Raw genomic sequence first — 19,519 nt, 5'->3', positions numbered from 1 at the left:
TAGTGGTAGGGATGATGTAAAAGTAGCCTCATTGGCCAGATTAACCATTTTAGCCAGTAACCTGCGAGCCCAAAATGAGGACAAAGTTCCTCCCATGCACTTCCTGTTCTACCTCGCTTCTCGTCTCGACCACTCAAAAGTCCGAGCGCAGATTTCAGGATGAGGAACAATCCTTGTCAACTTCTTCAACTTTGTCAGCTGATAAATGGCTCTGATCCTCTTGACACATGCGATTTTTAAAATCTAGACGCTATTAACTATAACCCGCCGTGAGTGACTCCGGCAACCATGCCCGAGTCTTCGAAGATGAGGAAGCCTGACGTGAAGGTAGTGCTCCTGGGGGACATGAATGTGGGCAAGACGTCTCTTCTCCACAGGTACACGGAGAGGAAGTTCAAAGACACGGTCAGCACCGTCGGAGGGGCGTTCTTCCTCAAACAGTGGGGACCCTACAACGTCTCCATATGGGACACTGCCGGTAATTTTGCTGATCTAATGTTTTATATTATTATTATTAATATTATTATTTTTAGATTAGATTAGAATTTTATTTCATCTGTATTCGGGAAATGTCTTGGATGCAGTAGCAAGACAGACACAAGACACACAATACATTGTAGACCTTGGTAAGAAACTGGAGCCACATTATTATTATTATTTTTTAATTTTATTTTTAATGACTGGGAGCTCTTGGCAACCTAAAAACCTCAAACATTTTTGCTGTTGTTATCTCATCTCATCGCCTTTTCTGAACTGCTTCATCCTCACTAGGGTCGCGGGGGTGCTGGAGCCTATCCCAGCTGACTCTGGGAATAGAGGTAATTTAATTACTTTAGAGCTTGGCTTTATCGTGATTTTAGGGGTTTTCCTCCAAAAGATGCCCATTGACTGATTCGTGAAATGAAAAAAGAATAACTACTAAAATGCTGGTGTTGAAATTCCATCTCTGTCAGTGTTAATTGTCATACTGTCAACATCGGAATTTATGTAAATAAAATTCTGCCTCAATAGCCAGAAACAGACCATTATTGTCCACTTTTGCCAATTGATTATTCAAGCTGCCATTTCCTTTGACATCCAGCTTCTGTCCCCAATCTGAAAGATAATTCCGCCTCGTCACAGACCGAATGTGTCTTCCGTGACGTGACATCAGTCCTTACATGCACTACTGAGTAAACATGATTCGTAAAAATACATGACTAAGGCAAGATAAGTAATGCTTGGAGAGTGACTTCCTGTCTGACCCCTATCAAGAGTTATTTTCTAGTTTATCAGGTCGCTTTGGCTGTGGGATATTTTGAAAACAAACAAGCCACCCGTCCAGTCTTTTCATTTATACAGCTGACAACTCAACGTGGTCCCTTTTTTTTATTTTTTAAGGATCTTGACCAGTTCCTCTTCATCGTCACATGATGCTGTCATGACCGGAAGACTTTATGCATCAGATAGCTAATTTAACAACCTTATCGTTAGAGGAGAATACCTTCATAAGCACGAAAAAAATTCCTGGAAATTATTGCCATGTGGATGTCGAAAGAGTGAAGGACATTGAATGAATATGAATTATAGTTTTGTTTCATTTATTTAATCTGTTAAGGGAATGAAAGATGTGAATAAATCTTATTTCAGTATGACATTTAATTACATTTGCAAATTGTGTTTACTTAGATACTATACTTCATTTAAAATCTTATTTCATGCCAGAATAAAATGAATAAAAAGTGAACTGAATAAAAATGAAGAACGTAAAATGAAATAGATGGTTGGCATTAATTTCAAATAAATGAAAAAAAATCGAAATAAATGTTGTACAATTGATAAGAATAAATTACAATGAAAAAGACTGAATGCAATTAAATCGAAAATGTTGAAAAATAATTCTTAAAAAAAGGAAGTACTAAAATAACAAGATATTTTCTTCTGTTCCTTATTGGACTGCCATTGACAATTACAGACAATCCATTTAAACTCGAAGGAATTAACGGACAAACATTCATTCACTGCATAGCTAACACTTTAAATTGATTGGATGTCTACTAGTGATAAACTCATTAGAATTCACAGATGGGATGATTGGACGCCACATAATTGTATAATCATGTTTTGCTTTAAATACTAAATCGACTAAAGCTGGGCTTTAATGGCAGCCAATGAGCTAAGTAAGCCAGACTAACCGATTAATACAAAACGTATAAATGAAAGTAGGCTTTTTGATGATGCAATTATGAGTCACTAGAGTTTCATTTCCAAAAAAAATACATTTTTGAGTTCTATTTCTCAAAAAAGCGATCATGATGCAAACCAGGGAAATTACAAAGGTTACTCACTTCATTTCTTACAGTAAAGTCAACAGACTCTTTCAGGTGTGTGATTATTTGTACTCAATGGAAAGTAAGGAAATTCTAGTGGTTACTTGAGGTCAAGTAAAGCTGGCAGGCATAAGGGCTCAAACACTCATAGTTTTTGTATACTTTTCAAAATATAAATCAATTTTATTATGGCATACTGATATTTTGATGTTAAATAGCCCATATCGATTATAGTATATATATAAAAAAATCTATATCGCACAGCATTAGCTGTAAAACTATGTTTTTAGAATTGTCAGGTGGGGAAAAACAGTTTGAATTGCTACTTTTATATTATTGTCTTGTCCTTTAGACTGAGGTAGTGTCTCCTGTCCTTACAGGCCGGGAACAGTTCCACGGCCTTGGCTCCATGTACTGTCGTGGCGCGGCCGCCGTCATCCTCACTTACGATGTCACTAACTGGCATAGCTTGGCCGAGCTGGAGGAGCGTTTCCTCTCCTTGACGGACACGGCCAACCGCGACTGTATTTACGCCGTGGTGGGTAACAAGGCCGACCTGACGAACACGGACGTCCGACTGCCTCCCGACATGACGGAAACAGAGTCGGAGGACGTGCTGTCCACTTGCCCCACGCCTTCCGTCTGCGTCCCCGCCGCCACCTGCCAGAAACAAGTCACCCGCGAAGACGCATTGGCGTTCTATGGGCGCATCCTTCGCTACAAGGGCTCAGATGAGAAGGTCAGCTTGCCTGCGGAGAAGATGTGCTTCGAGACCAGTGCCAAGACCGGATACAATGTGGATGCTCTCTTTGAAGAGCTTTTTGACCTGGTGCTGCCCTCTTTTTTGAGGAAGAGGAATGAGGAACTAGAGTCCACTACCGTGGATTTGGAAGTTTGCAGGGGGAGCGGCGGCAAGCAGGGACGATCGGGCTGCTGCTAGTACCTCACCAAAACTACCCCAGGAAGAGTTTTGTCAAGTAATAATACTCGGTATCCCTTCATTTGTGAATTTACTCATTTGCTGGCATTCAACTGGAAAAAAATGGCAATGAATTATCATGTTTGACGGTGATAGCTGCCAAATCCTCCCAATCCAAATAAATGAGACTTCGATCACCGTCAATGGTTAAACTGTGATCAAACTTCTGATACTGTGATGTATTTTGTAAACTTAACAGCACTAAGTCTTATATACTGTCTATATAAATATTGAAATTAGAATGTTTTTATCGATCAGACTTAATTTTTGTGTTACCTTTTTGAAATTTATATATAGTTCTTAAGACAAGTGTCGTAATAATAAAGAATTTTATATTGTGTCGGTTTGTTCATGAAATCACACCATGTTTTGTAGAAATGTTTAATTTTTGACCTTATATTGCAATAATAATGTAATTAAAGGAACTAGTGTTTGACCAACAGCTATCCGGTGTGTTTCTAGACAAGTGGGATAAAATTAACCATGTATTATAAGAAACATTTCATCTGGTCCACCCAAAAATATTTATAATACAAAAAAAAAACATTTTCAAGCTTGGCATTTGGTGCTTTGAGGACTTGATATTATTGTTCACTGATATACTAGATATAAAAGGTTACCCAAGGACCTTGGACCAAGTCTGTTTATGTTTTACCGACCTGAAATTGGAGTTGAATTAATCATTAGCGGATTTGGAAAGCCGTCTCCAATGATTGGAAATGGACTGTATAATTTGTCAAAGCGATTTAGAAAGAAATTGCCTAAAATAATCAAGATTGATAGTAATATGAGTTAGCAAGGAAAATCAACAGCCGCTTAATTTTCATTTGTTTTTCGCAAAGCATAAATGTGATATTCCTCCAATTTCTTGAAAAGTACTCTTTCTTGAAGGATGTTTTTTTGAAAAAGCCTCATGCCACTCTTGATGTTTCATGCGCAAGATTTTACTAAAGGCCCAAGACTTGCTGCGACTTGTGGTGTATCATTAGAAAAAAATGTTTCAATTGTGATATATTTTGATATCTGATAAACCTCTCCATTGAAAAGTAAAAGCTATATTTTGCGATGATTGTTTTTTTTGTCTTTTTTAAATGCATGCATTCCCATTAGAAATTTTCGCATTGCAAAATGTAGTTTTTGCAAAAACGAAGAGGAAATGGAGATGCGGTTAGGATAACTATGCAATAAAATTTTGCAGGGGATTAGCGATCCCCAAATTCTATCAGTGCATTTCAGACATGCGCCAGTCATGTTATTAAATTCACATCCTTCTGGCATCTAAACATGATTTGTGTGTTGCCATACTGCTTTGGCCAAGAGTAGGCACTCCCATACTGAAAAAAAGGAATCAGTGCAGATTGGCAATTAACATAACAGCTGTAACTACTGGAAGAAATACACGTGACATGGAAACAACTCATTGAAAGTAATTTAAAGCTTAACCGATAATGTGTGACGAAGCAGTTAGTGGCTTTGAGTAGGATAAGGCTGGGTGCAGTGCAATAGTAGCAATAATCAGTCTCTGTGTTGCCTGAGGTAATAAGTTAAACCATGAAGCACCAGTACACATTTCACACAAAAATACTTGATTCTCAAGGCACCCAACAGTCATTGCATAAATGAGTTTTGCGGCTCCGGCGGGGCTGTCTTGTCATTTCAGAATATCCTTTCACAAGTTCTTCATACAGACCTGGCAGCGGCTAATTCGCGACAGGAGCTGCCCCGCTTTGATCGTCTCTGATGCCGGCTCGGAATGAAAAGACTGATCGATAGAGGTTAACCAGAAGCTGTGCTTGTTGGCAAAGTAATGGCACGTGCCTTTGGCGCCGTTGCACTCGATGAATGGCGACGTCCGGAAGTCCTCCAAGCATGATCCGGGCGAAGACAGGGACTGACCTCCACCTTCATTTCCAGCCGCCGTATGCTGCGGGGGAGCGGTCATTGAGTAGTTGTTTGTTTGGTCGTCACATGGCATTTGGATCACATGCTACTCACCATTAAGAACGAGTAGCCGATCCACAGGCTGCGCCATCCGGCGGGACACTGCGGGATGGTGATGTCCTGACTGTGCACGGCGATGGCGACTGACGGTGCCTCGCAAACCGAGCAGCGGCTGATGTAAGGTTTGATGTCGCCCTCCTCCACAGGCATCATGGGTAGGGGGGCAGTGGTCGACAACCAGTAGGACTTGTCATTCCTGCTAGCGTAGTAGCAGATGTCTCCAGGGTTGCAGTAGAGGAAGGGCATGGTGCTGAAGCGTGGCAGGCAGGAGCCGGCCAAGCCTGGAGAGAACATTGCAAAGAAAGGTAAGGCGCAATGATTTTAGGAATTTGTTGCCTACAACGAGCCTTACCGAGATCCTGATTGTGAGCCTTTTCCTGGCCTTCCAGATACAAAAGACTGTATCCATCCCAAATTTTTGACATCCCCACGGGGCACATGGGAGTCTGCTCTGACTGACTGTGCTTGACCAGCAAGTAACCCACAGAGACGCTGCGTCCTGGCATGCCAGCTCGGCCCGGGAGACCCGGTTTACCCGCATCGCCTTTGGACAAAGATAATAAAAACTTTCGCTTTAATACTCATGCTTAAAAATGCATTCATGCAGCACTAATGATCTTGGTACTATGATTTATTGCTTGTCAATAAGTCAACAATTTAGCAAAACAAGAATGAAACTAATTAATTTCACTTACTAATCGGTCCCCTGCATAAAACCTTTAATCCAGGGCTAATTAAGACTAATCCTAGTCTGCTTTGTGCCGACAAGACGTACCTTGCATGCCTTGCAGGCCACCGTGGCCCACTTGACCGACCTCCCCACGGAATCCAGGTGTTCCTGGTCTTCCAGATATTCCGGGCATGCCCTTTATCCCAATGGGCCCAATGAAACCTGAAAAATAACAACGCCTGTTAATTTTGCTAGCTAATCTAGCATTTTTTGTTTGCGGCTGAGTTTCAAAAATATGTCAACCCTGCTTTTGAGCCATTTTCATTCAATCAAAAACGAACCATTATCCCCTGGTGGTCCCTGTGGCCCTGTGTCCCCTTGGATGCCTCTTGGCCCTTGAATTCCCTGTTTTCCAGGCAGGCCCCTCTCTCCCGGGACAATGCTGGGCACTGAAGGTGGACCCTGGTTTCCCGGCAACCCACGCAAACCTGTGGGCCAAACATATTATGGTAACTCGCCAAAAGGAAGACCTAATCTCTTGGGTTCATGAGTTACCTGGGGGTCCGGAATCCCCTTTAGGCCCATATGGTCCTCTTTCTCCCTTGATCCCAGTAAGACCAGGAATGCCCATTGAACCTTGATCTCCTTTGTCACCTGTAAAAAAACTGCAGATTACTCCAAGGAGCAGCCCAGTGGATGAGTGGTTAGCGTGACAACCTCACAGTGGGTGACCTGGGTTCAAATCCAGGTTGGTCCACCTGTGTGGTCTTTGGATATTCTCCCCGGGAATGTGTGGGTTTTGTCCGAGTACTCCGGTTTCCTCCCACATTCCAAAGACAAGCATGGTAGGCTGATTAGACACTCTAAAATGCCCCTAGTTATGACCCAGGTTAGGCTGATTGAACACTCTAAAATTGTCTGTCTCTTTGTGCTCTGCAATTGGCTGGCCACCAATTTAGGGTGACGTTCGCCTGGTGCCCAAAGGCAGCTGGGGTTCGGCACAAGCATACCCCGCAACCATTGTGAGGACAAGCGTTAAAGATAATGAATGAATAAAAAAATCTGTACCTTTCTTCCCAGAAATTCCATTTGGTCCCCTATATCCACCTGGACCTTGTTCTCCCGTGAACCCTTTCCTGCCAGGGACTCCAGGATAGCCAAGTATTCCAGGTGTACCCTTTTCTCCAGGAAAGGCATTAGTACCAGGGACACCTCTTGGTCCAGGGAAACCTAAGCAAAACATCATTGAGTTGTATTAGCCCTGTTTTTTTTAAACTCAATCAGAGCATTTGGGATGACCTCTAAAATGTGGGTAGATAGTAATGCTAATTATACATATATATGGTTCTTCAACTAGTACAACTGTACTCACCCTGCAGTCCTTGAGACCCATGGAAGCCCTTATCCCCAGGCGGCCCCGGTTTCTCTGGTTTCGCATCTGGACCTCTTGGCCCACGGATTCCTGATGGTCCAGGTAGACCTTGGACACCTGGACAGAGAACAAATGAAAATGGCATTTAGTCCAGTGAATCAAGGGTACATTTTGGAGCCGAGTGAGTAGCAGATAAACGTACCATCCTCTCCTGGGAAGCCTTTTGAACCGGCAAACCCAGGCACACCTGCCTGGTTGTTGGGGCTTCCATCTTCACCCTTCTCTCCCTTGAGTCCTGGATCTCCAGATGGTCCAGTGGTATCCAAACCTGATTAGAACCAAAATGATTGATCACCACCTTCAAACTCTTCTCAAATTTCGAATGTTGGAGAATTATTTTAGTCATTTCCTAGAGCATTGGCCATGAATTTTTAACGATGAACCTTTCTAAAAAATACCTGTGATTCCAGGGACACCCCTTTGTCCTTTCAGTCCATCTAATCCATAAAGTCCAATCAGACCAGGTAAACCTGCAGATATTAGCAAACAAATTGTGAAAATGCAAACTTTATTATCATAAAATGAATTAAAGGGAGGTAAATTGATTCTCTTACCTTTTATTCCTTGACCGCCTTCGAAACCTGGTTGTCCGACTTTTCCCGGTATCCCAGGAAAACCCTTCAGACCTTTGTTTCCAGGCGTTCCTTTCAGCCCATCGAAACCTATATTTGTTTAAATGTATTTTATGGACTCCATTTTCTACATAATTTAGGGAGAAATAAAAATACAAATGTAATGCTGCGTTCAGACCGGCTGGTTACGCATCGCTCACGCTCCGCCCATTTACGTTGCGGAAAATTGATGTCCATATACCCAGAACATATTCTGAACACCTTTGTGAGGGTAAAGCAGTTTTGAAAATGAATGAATGACTTAACCTCATAATTTTATCAATTTTTTAATCCTAATATTACTGAAATCTCAATTTTTTTGCCAAGAGTCGTTTTGTGTTGATGCAGACCTTATGACGCGAAAAGTCTTGCTTCATGAAACCAAATAACTTCCAGTTCATGTACGGTAAATACCAACAAAAAAACAACTGAAATCTCATAGGATTATTTTTTTAAATCTTGTAAAATTAAAATGCGTGACTTCATTCTTGTAGTATTGCGATTTTCCTATTTTTTATTTTCCTATAATCTTCCGTTGGAAATTTGTTGTTTCAGCTTGGGCTACTGAAATGGCTTTTTACGGACAACCATCACGCAATGGAAAAAAAACAGCCTGTCGGAATGCAGCATGATGTTGAACCTCTTACCGGGAGCCCCTACATCTCCTCGATCACCTAGTTGTCCTCTTTTTCCTTCGATACCTTCAAAACCAGGGAATCCCCTATTTCCAGGCACTCCAGCTACTCCTTTTTGTCCTAATGGAATAATATTGGACAGTGTAAAGTAAACCAGAGAAATGCAAATAAGCACTACATTTGTTTTGGCAGGAGCTGAAGTTTATCATACCGGATTCTCCTAAAGGACCAACCTCTCCTCTCAGTCCAGTTGCTCCTGGAATGTCTATGCGAATGCCGTGTTCACCTCAAATAAAGAAAATATCATGTTATTCTGAGATATTTGTCAACATGCATTGCAATTTCTACCTTTGATTCCTTTCTTGCCAGGTTCCCCTGATGCACCATAGGCACCAGGGGTTCCTTTGACTCCCTATAAGAAAGAACATGATCCATAAGAGCGGGGATTAAATAACTGACAATATTCGAAATTTCTGACATCTTAAATCTCCTCACCTTGTTACCAGTCATCCCATCAAAGCCAGAAATTCCTTGATTCCCGGGATAGCCTGGCATTCCTTTGCGTCCTGGGAGTCCCTGTGCACCTGTGTCCCCTTGGAAACCCTTTTCATGACCGGGCTCTCCTGGAAAACCATGAATTCCCCCACGACCCGGAACACCAGGGAGGCCCTTTGCACCTGTGATAAGCAGTTAGTGTGAAAGTAAGAACACATAAATCAGATTCGGTCAATGACGAGCATCTGATTAACCTCTTGGTCCGACGAAGCCTTGATTTCCTAATGTTCCAATTTCTCCCTTGATTCCTTTCATCTCAACAATGATCTGTTTAGGAATGTCTGGCTTGTCGCCAGGTGGTCCCCTTAAGCCACGATCACCTAGCAAACAACAATTAAATCAGTCTTTCTAGTAATGTTAAAATCATATTTTAGAAAAGATGGGTCCATCACCTTTTTCACCAGATTTTCCGGTCATTCCTTTAGGGCCAACTTGTCCTGGCTGTCCAGGGCCTCCATTTATTCCGCCTTCTCCTTTCACACCCGTATTCCCAGAGACACCGCCAAAGCCTGACATGCCACCGGACCCTTTGTAGCCTTGAAATTTAGAAATATTGGTTCACTAAAATGATCAAATCCTGGATATTGAGGTGTGATACTGAACTAAACAACTTTGGTAGTGACCTTTCATTCCTGAAGCTCCTTGTCTTCCATCTGGCCCAGGCCTTCCAATAATACCTGGTGAGCCGTTCTCCCCGGGAACCCCAAAGCTACCTGGTTTCCCTGGTAACCCCTTTATCCCCAATGGGCCTGGAGCTCCTGGTGTTCCTTCTGTACCCCTTTCACCAGTGAATCCTGTAGTTCCAGATGAGTGAAGTACATTACATAGAAGGTCCTTTAGATATGCATAAGGATATTTTCAAAAATATGAGCTCTTCATGCGTCACCTGGTTGTCCAATAACACCCTGGGGCCCTGGTGGACCAGTATTGCCGGGATCACCCGGGTAGCCGTAACTGCCAGGCGCTCCAGGAATTCCCTCCACTCCCTGCAGGCCTGGAGGCCCAATGTTGCCTTTGGAGCCAATCATACCAGGCACACCTTCCATGCCTGTAGTGACACACATATTTAAATGGTGAATTTAATCAAAACCTATGAAGGTGACCAAAAATTGTAGTCCCTATCAACGGTGGCTTTCACATTCTTATTCATGTTTTGCTATTTACTGAGAAATGTATTTACCTGGATAGCCTGGTTCTCCTTGATCACCGGCAAAACCCTTAATTCCTTGAAGCCCAAACAGTCCTGGGTCTCCAGGGGGTCCAGGCAGTGCACCCAGTATGTCACCGTGGAGTCCTTTTTCTCCAGGTTGTCCATTCCGTCCTGTCAATCCGGGCACACCTGGAGATCCAACTGACCCTTTTCCGCCAGGCAAGCCCAAGTTACCCCGTGGCCCAGAAAAACCTATCATAAAAGATAATTCTGGTTAACATGGAAATATGTTCAGTTGAGTCATTATTAGCTTTCATAGCTCTCATATTTGACCTGGCGGTCCAGGGAGGCCACCGGGACCATAGTCTCCTCTTTCTCCATTTACCCCATTGAGTCCAAAGAGACCTGGTAGGCCCTTTTCACCCTGAAGACCTGATGGTTTATAATAGAAAGCAATTGTAAATTTAATTCATCCAAAAGCAAAACCACTTTGGTATTCTTTACCTGTGAGCCCAGGTAAGCCTCTGGGTCCTGGAGAACCAGGAGGTCCAGGTTCTCCTGGAAAACTGCCACAAGGACCTAGTAAGAGAGTAACAATGAGAACACAGCCTATGAATGTATTGTTTATCAAGACTACATACAGGCTAACTGTGCAACTAAAACTATGGTGACTTTGACCGATGCCCAGCGTGGCTTGTGGTTAAAGATGTACAAGAATATTCTTTACATTAGCTCTTTCCACTGTTGTCCTTCCACAAAAAAGCAGTTCAATTGTCACAAGAATCATGCACACAAGGCAAAGCACAAAGACATTGGAAAACATCATTATGCCTACTACCTGTTACATCCCATTGTCCTCCATCGCCAGTTGGACTACAGCCGCCTTTCAGTCGCAGAAGAGACAGAACCAGAGAAGCATTCGGAACAAGAGTTATTCAAAAAAATAGCACAAGCATTATTTTGCAAACAAGCCCTGCCCGAGCTGGTTTGTTGGCTGCAGGCCCTGCAACAAAGTTGTCAACTGTATGCCCAGAAGAAAAAGTAACAGTACAATAGTAAATAAATTCATCATGCATCTTTTTTTTTTAATTCAAAAGCAATAAATACTCTTTTCAAAAGCAATGCTTTGCAAAAAAAGAAAAGAGCTTTTACGAGGATTAATAAAGTGAAAAGATTTAGTAAAAAGAAGATGAGATAGTGAAGTATCCTTGTAAAAAAAAATATTAGAGGTCTCTTACCTGGGCTACCAGGTGTTCCTGCAACTCCAGGATAACCATCAAACCCAGCATCACCGGATAAACCAGACTGGCCTTTGATGCCCTCAATATCTAGACCTGGCTCTCCTATGAGTCCAGGAGCACCATTTCGACCTGGCACTCCAGAGAAACCTTTTTCTCCTCTCTCTCCTTTGGAATCATCTCCCTGTTTGCATGATGGACACCATTAATCACTGTCCCCAGCAGATGATTGACATCTATTTTGGTAATAACTACCGAACTCACCGGAAGACCTCGATTCCCAGGAAACCCAGGCAAACCAACGCGGCCCGGAAATCCTTGCCGACCAACTTCGCCATCCTTCCCTTGAAGTCCAGAGTCTCCACGATAGCCTGAGAACATTATGATTAGTCTAGTTTTGAAGCAACTGAGACAAAAGAGAGAATGCTACTTGGCTAGAATCATTGGAGATGCTTTTGAGGTTGGTTTGCAAACCATGTAGCGAATAAAAAAAGTTCACCTTTCTGTGTGGCCACAGCTGTGTCCCCTTTTCTGCCTTTTGGACCGGGCTCCCCAGCGAACCCACGAGTACCCTGTGAGAAGAAACCATCATGAGAAATGAGAAGGAATGTAAACAATCCCTGACTTTTCTTACTGGTAATCCATCCAATCCCGAGGGTCCAGGGCTGCCAATGTCACCCCTCTGTCCAAACTCTCCAGTCATTCCTGGCTCACCGGGGTCACCAACCGGCCCGACTGGCCCTGCTGGGGAGTTGTTAATGGGGCATTCACATTGCCCATGATCACCTAGAGGGCAAAAAAAACAACACATTTCAATTAAATTGGACTCTCGGCTATTTTATTCAAGGAAAGGAGGCAAATAGAACCTTTGGTTCCTTTGAAACCAGCATTTCCAGGCCTTCCTCTACCACCAGGAGATCCCTTGAAGAAATCTTCCCCTTGATGTGTCGAGCAAAATAATTGTATCTTTAGCTACAGTTGAAATATGAACAGATTTAACACAATGCAGATTTTTTTACTCACATGATCCTTTGGGCCCTGGAAGACCGGGAGAACCTGGGCGACCAGGGTTGCCCGGCAGCCCTGCACTGATAGCAGGATGACCTTTTTCTCCCTGTTGGCCCTTCTCTCCCGACTCCCCCTTTCTTCCGAATGGCCCGCCGTAGTCAAACACTGACCATCCAAAGAAAGAATTAACATATTTAGTTTTAATCATGAGGCATCATGTTCATTGTTGTAATCCTTTGTATACCAAAGTTACTGCCTATTCAATGTAGGACTGTAAAATATATATCGCATGTCTATCACCATTAATAGATCTTGCACTCGCTTCCTACATTATATATGACCCTTATGAGGATAAGCAGTTCATTAAATTAATGAGTGGATGAATACATCATTCCTAAGGTTCAAAATGACCAGTCACACGAATTAGTAGATATTTACATAACTTTAAATCAGAGTGAAATATGTATGGGACTCTACTGCATATGCTTATGCTGGATAATTATAGGTAGCAGCACTATTTGATACCTATAAAATTTGTAGTAGGTCAGTTTAATACATTCAAAAATAAAGGAAGGAGGAAAGCTGTCATATTTTTTCATCAAATAATAAGAGGTTATCGTGATTTAAAATTGGCCACATCCTTGTAGGTTATTTTTTCCAATATTGCACAGCACTAGATCAATATAGTAAAAAGGATGACATGATTGGATGTATGTGGTTGTCAATGGCACTGAGAGAGTTGAGTTAATAAGTGAACCTTGTTGCTGTGTGTGAGAAGCGTTTCGGCCCGGTGGTCCAGGAATGCCTTGATCTCCTATCGGGCCCCTAGGACCTTGGGAGCCCGTCTCACCGATGGGACCAATGGGGCCAGCTTATAAGGTAAAAAAGATAAAATGAATATGATCATGTGGCCTTTTTTATTTCTGTAAAATGGACTATACCTGAAGTAGACCAGGGCCAAAATCCTGATGAAAGCAGTTCTCCAGGTTCACCTCTTGCGCCCTATGATACAAAATTAGTACAACTCATGTATTCACCAAAAATAAATTGCCTCCCACGTCATTTTTGGCGGGTGAACGTAAATCATGTGCAATGACTTCATGTTTTTCGCTAAAATTAAATTGTAAAAGAATTTCTGGTGTCCTCAAGGAGAGATGGAGGACAATGGAAAATGCAACATAATAAGGAATAATCGTTAAAAATATACTGTTTTCCTTTTGTTGTCTTTGTTTAAAAACAAAAATTAAACATAAATGAATGACTGACGATGAATGTTTTTACTCTTTGTTTTTAATACAAAATACTATTTATATATGATATAATATAGTTTTTATACAGGTGACTAAATATTGATAAAAAAAACAATAAAGCTCATTCTCTTTTAAACTTAAATAAAAACAAAATAAAAAGGACTCCCCCTTTTTTAAAATAAAAAATGTCAGTTAATTAAAAGGTTGGCCCATTCTCAGCATATCTCCCCTAATGTCAATAGTTAACAACCCACATGAGAATAGGTGGCTGGGAAATGAATACATACATATATAGCTGGTCATTTGATATTTTGTTTAGTTTGTATGAAAATGCCTGCTTCTCCGACCACAAACAAGGTTATGAAAGTAATTGAATTTGGTGTCTGTCGATTAATGAATGACCACAATCCTACGCACGTCTCAAATCTAAGATAATATATTAGGCAATTTGAAACACGTTGGTAAAATTGAATGTTGAATCTCAGACAAAAGATGAAAATATTTACCTTTAAACCCACTCTTCCATCTGGCCCTTGTTCTCCCAATTTCCCCTGAAAGAGAGACTCATTATTGCATTGTAACATAGCACCTAATCAATTGTGTCATACAAGCATACCCTTGGACCAGGCCTGCCAGGTGCACCAGGTAGACCCTAAAACAACATCCCATGCAAATTTAAGACAAAGTCATTTCTGACAAGAAAATACAATCGAGTGCTTACTCTTGATCCCGCGAAGCCTGTAATTCCAGTTTCTCCTTTGTTGTCGGCCTGGAATTAAAGAAGAATAATGATCCCTAAAGATGGAATGAGAGGAATAAATTGCATGAGGTATTAGCGAGAACTTACCAAATCACCTGCCTCTCCTTTAAACCCCTTTGCTCCACGAGGGCCCTAAAATGATCAGGATTTTTTAACACCTTACAATAAACTCATTGGCTGCCATTGACAGCGATAGACGTCCAATGCATTTAATACAGGGAGATGGAATTGAATGAACCGGATCGAATGGATTGGACGTCTATTAGTGATAAACTGGTGCTAAACAGATTTAAGCAGATTGTCAATGGCAGGGAGAGAAATAAAACACTTTTTTTAAAAGGCAAATTGAATGCAAAGACCCACAAGTGGCCCAAATGGGGGCTGAGTGTGTTGATGAGTAGAGTTTCCTGGTGGTCCTGGAGGTCCTATCTCCCCCTGGTCGCCCTTCATGCCCTTGAGTACATTTTGCACAGCCTGTGCAGAAGACAGCTAGTCAAGCGAATGGGTCCAAAGGCTTGCAAACTTAAGCTACTCTGAGTATGACTAACCTTTGGTCCAGGAGGACCCGGTACCCCTCGTTGACCCTGGGAAAAAATGTGACTAGTTTAGATCATATTAATTATCATTTAAATACATGTTGTCGTATTACCTTCGGTCCTGGTGCCCCTGGGTTTCCCGGCCATCCTCGGTTTCCTGGGGGGCCCTGTTAAATATATATTATGATAAAGAGGCAACTATACTACTGGTTTACAGACTTTATTCTAGTTTTAACGTTGAAACCGTTCATGGTGCATGATGCATTTGAAAGGTTTTGGTCTGTTTTTGGAGATCGCTGACAAAAGACTGTTCTCTGTGTTGTTTTTGTATTGATTTACTGTATATTTAATTATATTTTGTATAAACAAACCCACTCCCGACCAACCTTACCCCCCCCCCCCTTACAAATGAGTAACTTTGAAGGGAAAATCTTAAGAAAAATCAGCGCACAAGGTATTTCTAAGATACTGTATGAATCAAAAGCACATTATTAGAGTCAATATCATAAGCAAATTAGTAAATCATCCAGTAACGGTTGTTTTCTTACTGTAAAACAGAAATTAAGCAACAAAATGTACATGTTAATTTGGGGACATCCACTGGTGAAAAGGAGTAAAGTAATACTGTAAGTCTTGTGCGCATATAAGCGTTTCCCTTGATTCAGTCATTATTTTTTTGGATTCACAAATACGGCTTATATGTCAGAAAAATATTGTAACTCAAAAGTGATCTCGACCAAATCTCAGGGATTGCTGATTTCAGGCAAGTCTTGATCAGGTCTTAGTCATGGTTTTCATATAACACTACCACTGTCCATTTAACATCATGTACCATGAATACATACAAATACAAAAACTGAGTCTTACAAATGGTCCATGGAGACCTGGTGTGCCAAGCTCCCCCTGTATAGAGATGATAAAATATAATTCAGTTGAAGCAATATAGGATTAGTCAAATATTTCACTTGCTGTACTTCTCACCCTGAATCTCTGCATGTATACGGTCACATCCAAGCTGTCACCCTTCTCCCCTTTCCTGCCTGGTTGCCCCTGAGAGAAACCGCAAAATTAGGACAGGAAGTTCAACTTGCAAAACATCAATGGCGGGACACTTACGGAATATCCTGGTGCTCCTTGACGCCCAACTAGACCCGGGCTTCCGGATTCTCCGACTGTTCCGTTACAGCCGTCGGCGCCGGGTTTCCCTCTGGGTCCCGGTTGACCAGGGTGACCCTAAAAAAATGGAATGAAGATTTAAATGTGGCTCGTTTCTAAGGACACACGCAGCAAAAGTCCCATACCGGGATTCCGTCGTTTCCAGAGAAGCCAGGTACACCTGTCATTCCCTAAAGAAAAATAATTTGGCCATGATGATTAAACTTACATCTGCAGCTTTTGTTTATTTAAGGCAAATTTACCGTATTTCCTTTGGGACCGAGGGCGCCGCTACGGCCGCTTTCACCAGTGTGGCCCTTTGGCCCTTGTATGCCTGGATCTCCAAGTCTTCCCGGGGGTCCTGTGATGCCTTGTTGACCCACAGGACCATGTTGACCCTGTTATTGAAGGACGGAAGAATTAAAACATAAATTTAATGGTCAGGTCTGGAACAAACTGAAGTCATCAATATTTCAGTGACTTGGATATGAATGATTGATAACCTTATTAACCTTATTTTTGACATGACATCATGGAAAGTGTTCAAAGTGTTCTTTGCAGCACACTTGTGGCTTAAGATAGGAGTTTTATTGTTGTTTTTAAAAAAATGTGAGGAAATTAAAACGCTTCTAAAATCTGGTGTCAAAGATTTTAAAAGTTAAAAGAAGTTGAAAGGAGGAGAACTGTCATTAATCTAAATTGTTGATGTCTGTAAACATTTGTGCTTAAAAATTGTAACAGTGCTATGACCATAATGATGGTGAGTCCATTTTTCCAATCTACAAAATGATAATTGTGCAATCTTTTGAATGATTGGTGTGGTAGATATTTGAAAATCTTATTATAAAACATCTTAAAAGTAATACAATTAATGAATATATTAGTTTTAACTTTGTAAAAATGTTTTACCATCATGTGATTGCTGGCCTAAATTGATTGGTTGGTAACACCATTAATGTCTAATAATTCCCTTAAAGATTCCTAATCTTGTAAGACATTAACAAAAATATATTTTTCCATCAATCTAAAAACAGAATATATATATATATATATATATATATATATATATATATATATATATATATATATATATATATATATATATATATATATATATATATATATATATATATATATATATATGATAAATATTTTGCCAATCTTTTTTTGTACATTTAAAAAATTGAAATTCAGACGTCAAAGGGTTAAGCTCTCAAAAAGCTCTACATTTTCCTACTGTTCAATCTGTAGAAGTAGAACAAAAATAGCCTTGTCAACACAAACATAAAAAAAGACATTCCTAGCTGTGTTCCCTTTTAGTGAGAGTTGTGGGCTAAAGTGTTGAATTCAGGGAGTAAAAAAAGAACATGATATGATTTTGCAAATGGTTGAGAAACTTGTGGTGGGTGATATCATGGGAAACGATGTTGTTTGTTTGCTACGACAGTCTAAAAAGTCAGATGGTGATGACCGCCGAGGTCAGGGGGCTTCAATGTCTTCCTGTGAGAACCCACCAAAACACCCACGGACAAATAGTTTGGGGGATTGGTCAACGTGAGTATTATTCTTTCAAGTAGCCCACTGGTGGGAACTAACAAAGTACAAATACATTGTCATTGATGTAAAAGCAATAATATTTTTTAGTAGGTAAAAAATCTATACTCCATCTTTGTTAATATTTTACCCTTACACAGTCAATTTTTGAAACACAAAAGTGAATTCCAACTGTCAAAATATGCTTGCTTCATTCATTTTTACAGTTTCTTCAGATCCTAAAACATTCTTTTAAAATATTAGTTTGGATTACAATTGAGTTATTAGATTATAATATTGAAATGATGATAATTTATCAGGAATGATAACAAACATTTGAGCAAAGAAATTTAAAAGAAACATGCAAAAAAACTCAACTTTTGAAACATGGCCTTAACCAGTGTAAATGTAGTAATATTATTATTTAAAACATGATTTGTAAAAAAATCTCCTCATTTAACTCATTACCCACCATGGACATCGATAGAAATTAAATTCATTTAAACTGGGAGGGGTGCCTGAAAATATCACAGACAAATGATGAATTGCCTCAGATTAATGAGTACTGTGTGTGTGTGTGTGTGTTAGAGGCACAAAGGAAACAGTTGTGTCTGCAACAGGCCTTTGAGAAGTGTATGTTTTGTCTGGCATGAATCTCCAGCTGTTCAGATCGAAGCACAATCTTGTCTTTAAACTAAAAAAAAAACCCACCACAAGAGAGCGCCATCGCAACAAGTAGTTGACCTCAAACGATGAAGGGCTGGTACTATTATTCAAATACTTCATCTGTTAAGTGAATTAGATGTTGGTGTAATTGCTCTTATTGTCCAAAAAAATTATATATATCCAAGATAAGAATCAAACATGTAATAATAAGGGTGTACGTGTACAGAAACAGATGCGCCTACCTATTGTTTAAGTGCAGTGTTTCTCAATTATTTTTTGAAAGGCAGACTACACCCTAGACTGGTCACCTGTAGGTCACACAGAGAGACAGACCACCATTCGCACTCACAATCATCCCACCTCCAGCGGGAATCGAACCAGCGCCCGTCAACGCGTCGAGGCGCATGTAACGATGACCTTTGACCTGAGCAGAGGTATGCACATGACATCGCCTTGACTCAAGACACTCGACATTCCCCACGTCACTGGGTTTCCTTCATTGTGGGACCATTGTTAACCGCTTACGTCGCTTTCAGCCAAGCATTTCCTGCCTTCCTCTTCTCAAAGCATCCTTCTCACATGCCGTCAAAGTGCTTCCCCCAGTTTGGACCACAACATGCAATGCGTCCTGCACGCTAACAAAGAAACTAAACAAGTTCACAAGTACAAATTGGTATTCTCCTAAAAAATAGAGCAGTATAATAGAACAGACATTGGCTAGCCTCCAATTCAGGGTCAGCTGGGATAGGCTCCAGCACCCACCGCGACCCTTGTGAGGATAACGCGGTTCAGAAATTATGAAACTATATTGCAAAATGACTTTTCTGACCTTTGACACTTTCACCCAAAATGCAATCACCTTTTACGTTGTATATTACAAACAAGTTTGATAATAATCCCCTTTTCGTTCTTGAGTCATTTTAACACAAACAGCCATATGGAACCAATACATTATGGAACCCCTTCCAAGTTTTACCTACAGGCGGACAGAAAACACAATAAACATTTCTCTCCATCCTCCATACTGCCAT

General features: G+C 40.9%; 2 protein-coding genes across 3 annotated transcripts in view; one reads left to right on the top strand and one right to left on the bottom strand.

The window, feature by feature from the left end:
• Nucleotides 1-44: 44 nt before the first annotated feature.
• On the top strand, nucleotides 45-3,728 carry rab20 (RAB20, member RAS oncogene family). Its single transcript, XM_077727942.1, has 2 exons — nucleotides 45-478; nucleotides 2,690-3,728. The coding sequence occupies exons 1-2, from the start codon at nucleotides 289-291 to the stop codon at nucleotides 3,247-3,249; spliced, it is 750 nt and encodes a 249-aa protein (XP_077584068.1). The 5' UTR covers nucleotides 45-288; the 3' UTR covers nucleotides 3,250-3,728.
• The window catches only part of col4a2 (collagen, type IV, alpha 2), a 42,581-nt gene continuing 26,662 nt past the window's right edge, over nucleotides 3,601-19,519 (bottom strand). The window contains exons 5-47 of one of the 2 annotated variants that reach the window (XM_077727930.1): nucleotides 16,553-16,687; nucleotides 16,436-16,480; nucleotides 16,251-16,367; nucleotides 16,116-16,184; nucleotides 16,002-16,037; nucleotides 15,248-15,301; nucleotides 15,147-15,182; nucleotides 14,962-15,072; nucleotides 14,686-14,730; nucleotides 14,560-14,607; nucleotides 14,455-14,490; nucleotides 14,345-14,389; nucleotides 13,530-13,590; nucleotides 13,346-13,459; nucleotides 12,604-12,753; nucleotides 12,447-12,518; nucleotides 12,215-12,366; nucleotides 12,080-12,152; nucleotides 11,845-11,951; nucleotides 11,581-11,764; nucleotides 11,181-11,225; nucleotides 10,847-10,921; nucleotides 10,676-10,774; nucleotides 10,373-10,594; nucleotides 10,079-10,240; nucleotides 9,816-9,986; nucleotides 9,585-9,728; nucleotides 9,387-9,512; nucleotides 9,133-9,314; nucleotides 8,986-9,049; nucleotides 8,849-8,923; nucleotides 8,650-8,757; nucleotides 7,946-8,053; nucleotides 7,790-7,861; nucleotides 7,534-7,659; nucleotides 7,332-7,448; nucleotides 7,028-7,189; nucleotides 6,515-6,613; nucleotides 6,301-6,447; nucleotides 6,065-6,181; nucleotides 5,642-5,833; nucleotides 5,284-5,570; nucleotides 3,601-5,212 (exon numbers count right to left, since the gene is read on the bottom strand). In XM_077727930.1, coding sequence (XP_077584056.1) covers nucleotides 4,958-5,212; nucleotides 5,284-5,570; nucleotides 5,642-5,833; nucleotides 6,065-6,181; nucleotides 6,301-6,447; nucleotides 6,515-6,613; nucleotides 7,028-7,189; nucleotides 7,332-7,448; nucleotides 7,534-7,659; nucleotides 7,790-7,861; nucleotides 7,946-8,053; nucleotides 8,650-8,757; nucleotides 8,849-8,923; nucleotides 8,986-9,049; nucleotides 9,133-9,314; nucleotides 9,387-9,512; nucleotides 9,585-9,728; nucleotides 9,816-9,986; nucleotides 10,079-10,240; nucleotides 10,373-10,594; nucleotides 10,676-10,774; nucleotides 10,847-10,921; nucleotides 11,181-11,225; nucleotides 11,581-11,764; nucleotides 11,845-11,951; nucleotides 12,080-12,152; nucleotides 12,215-12,366; nucleotides 12,447-12,518; nucleotides 12,604-12,753; nucleotides 13,346-13,459; nucleotides 13,530-13,590; nucleotides 14,345-14,389; nucleotides 14,455-14,490; nucleotides 14,560-14,607; nucleotides 14,686-14,730; nucleotides 14,962-15,072; nucleotides 15,147-15,182; nucleotides 15,248-15,301; nucleotides 16,002-16,037; nucleotides 16,116-16,184; nucleotides 16,251-16,367; nucleotides 16,436-16,480; nucleotides 16,553-16,687 — 4,845 coding nt within the window. In that variant the 3' untranslated portion in view covers nucleotides 3,601-4,957. The remainder of the gene's footprint in view (nucleotides 5,213-5,283; nucleotides 5,571-5,641; nucleotides 5,834-6,064; nucleotides 6,182-6,300; nucleotides 6,448-6,514; nucleotides 6,614-7,027; nucleotides 7,190-7,331; nucleotides 7,449-7,533; nucleotides 7,660-7,789; nucleotides 7,862-7,945; nucleotides 8,054-8,649; nucleotides 8,758-8,848; nucleotides 8,924-8,985; nucleotides 9,050-9,132; nucleotides 9,315-9,386; nucleotides 9,513-9,584; nucleotides 9,729-9,815; nucleotides 9,987-10,078; nucleotides 10,241-10,372; nucleotides 10,595-10,675; nucleotides 10,775-10,846; nucleotides 10,922-11,180; nucleotides 11,226-11,580; nucleotides 11,765-11,844; nucleotides 11,952-12,079; nucleotides 12,153-12,214; nucleotides 12,367-12,446; nucleotides 12,519-12,603; nucleotides 12,754-13,345; nucleotides 13,460-13,529; nucleotides 13,591-14,344; nucleotides 14,390-14,454; nucleotides 14,491-14,559; nucleotides 14,608-14,685; nucleotides 14,731-14,961; nucleotides 15,073-15,146; nucleotides 15,183-15,247; nucleotides 15,302-16,001; nucleotides 16,038-16,115; nucleotides 16,185-16,250; nucleotides 16,368-16,435; nucleotides 16,481-16,552; nucleotides 16,688-19,519) is intronic. The other variant, XM_077727931.1, reaches the window with a different exon arrangement.

This window comes from Stigmatopora nigra, chromosome 11 (genome assembly GCF_051989575.1).
Source record: "Stigmatopora nigra isolate UIUO_SnigA chromosome 11, RoL_Snig_1.1, whole genome shotgun sequence".
NCBI classification, from domain to species: Eukaryota; Metazoa; Chordata; class Actinopteri; order Syngnathiformes; family Syngnathidae; genus Stigmatopora; species Stigmatopora nigra.
Note: the sequence above shows the minus strand (reverse complement) of the source record. Positions and strands in the feature narration are given on the sequence as shown.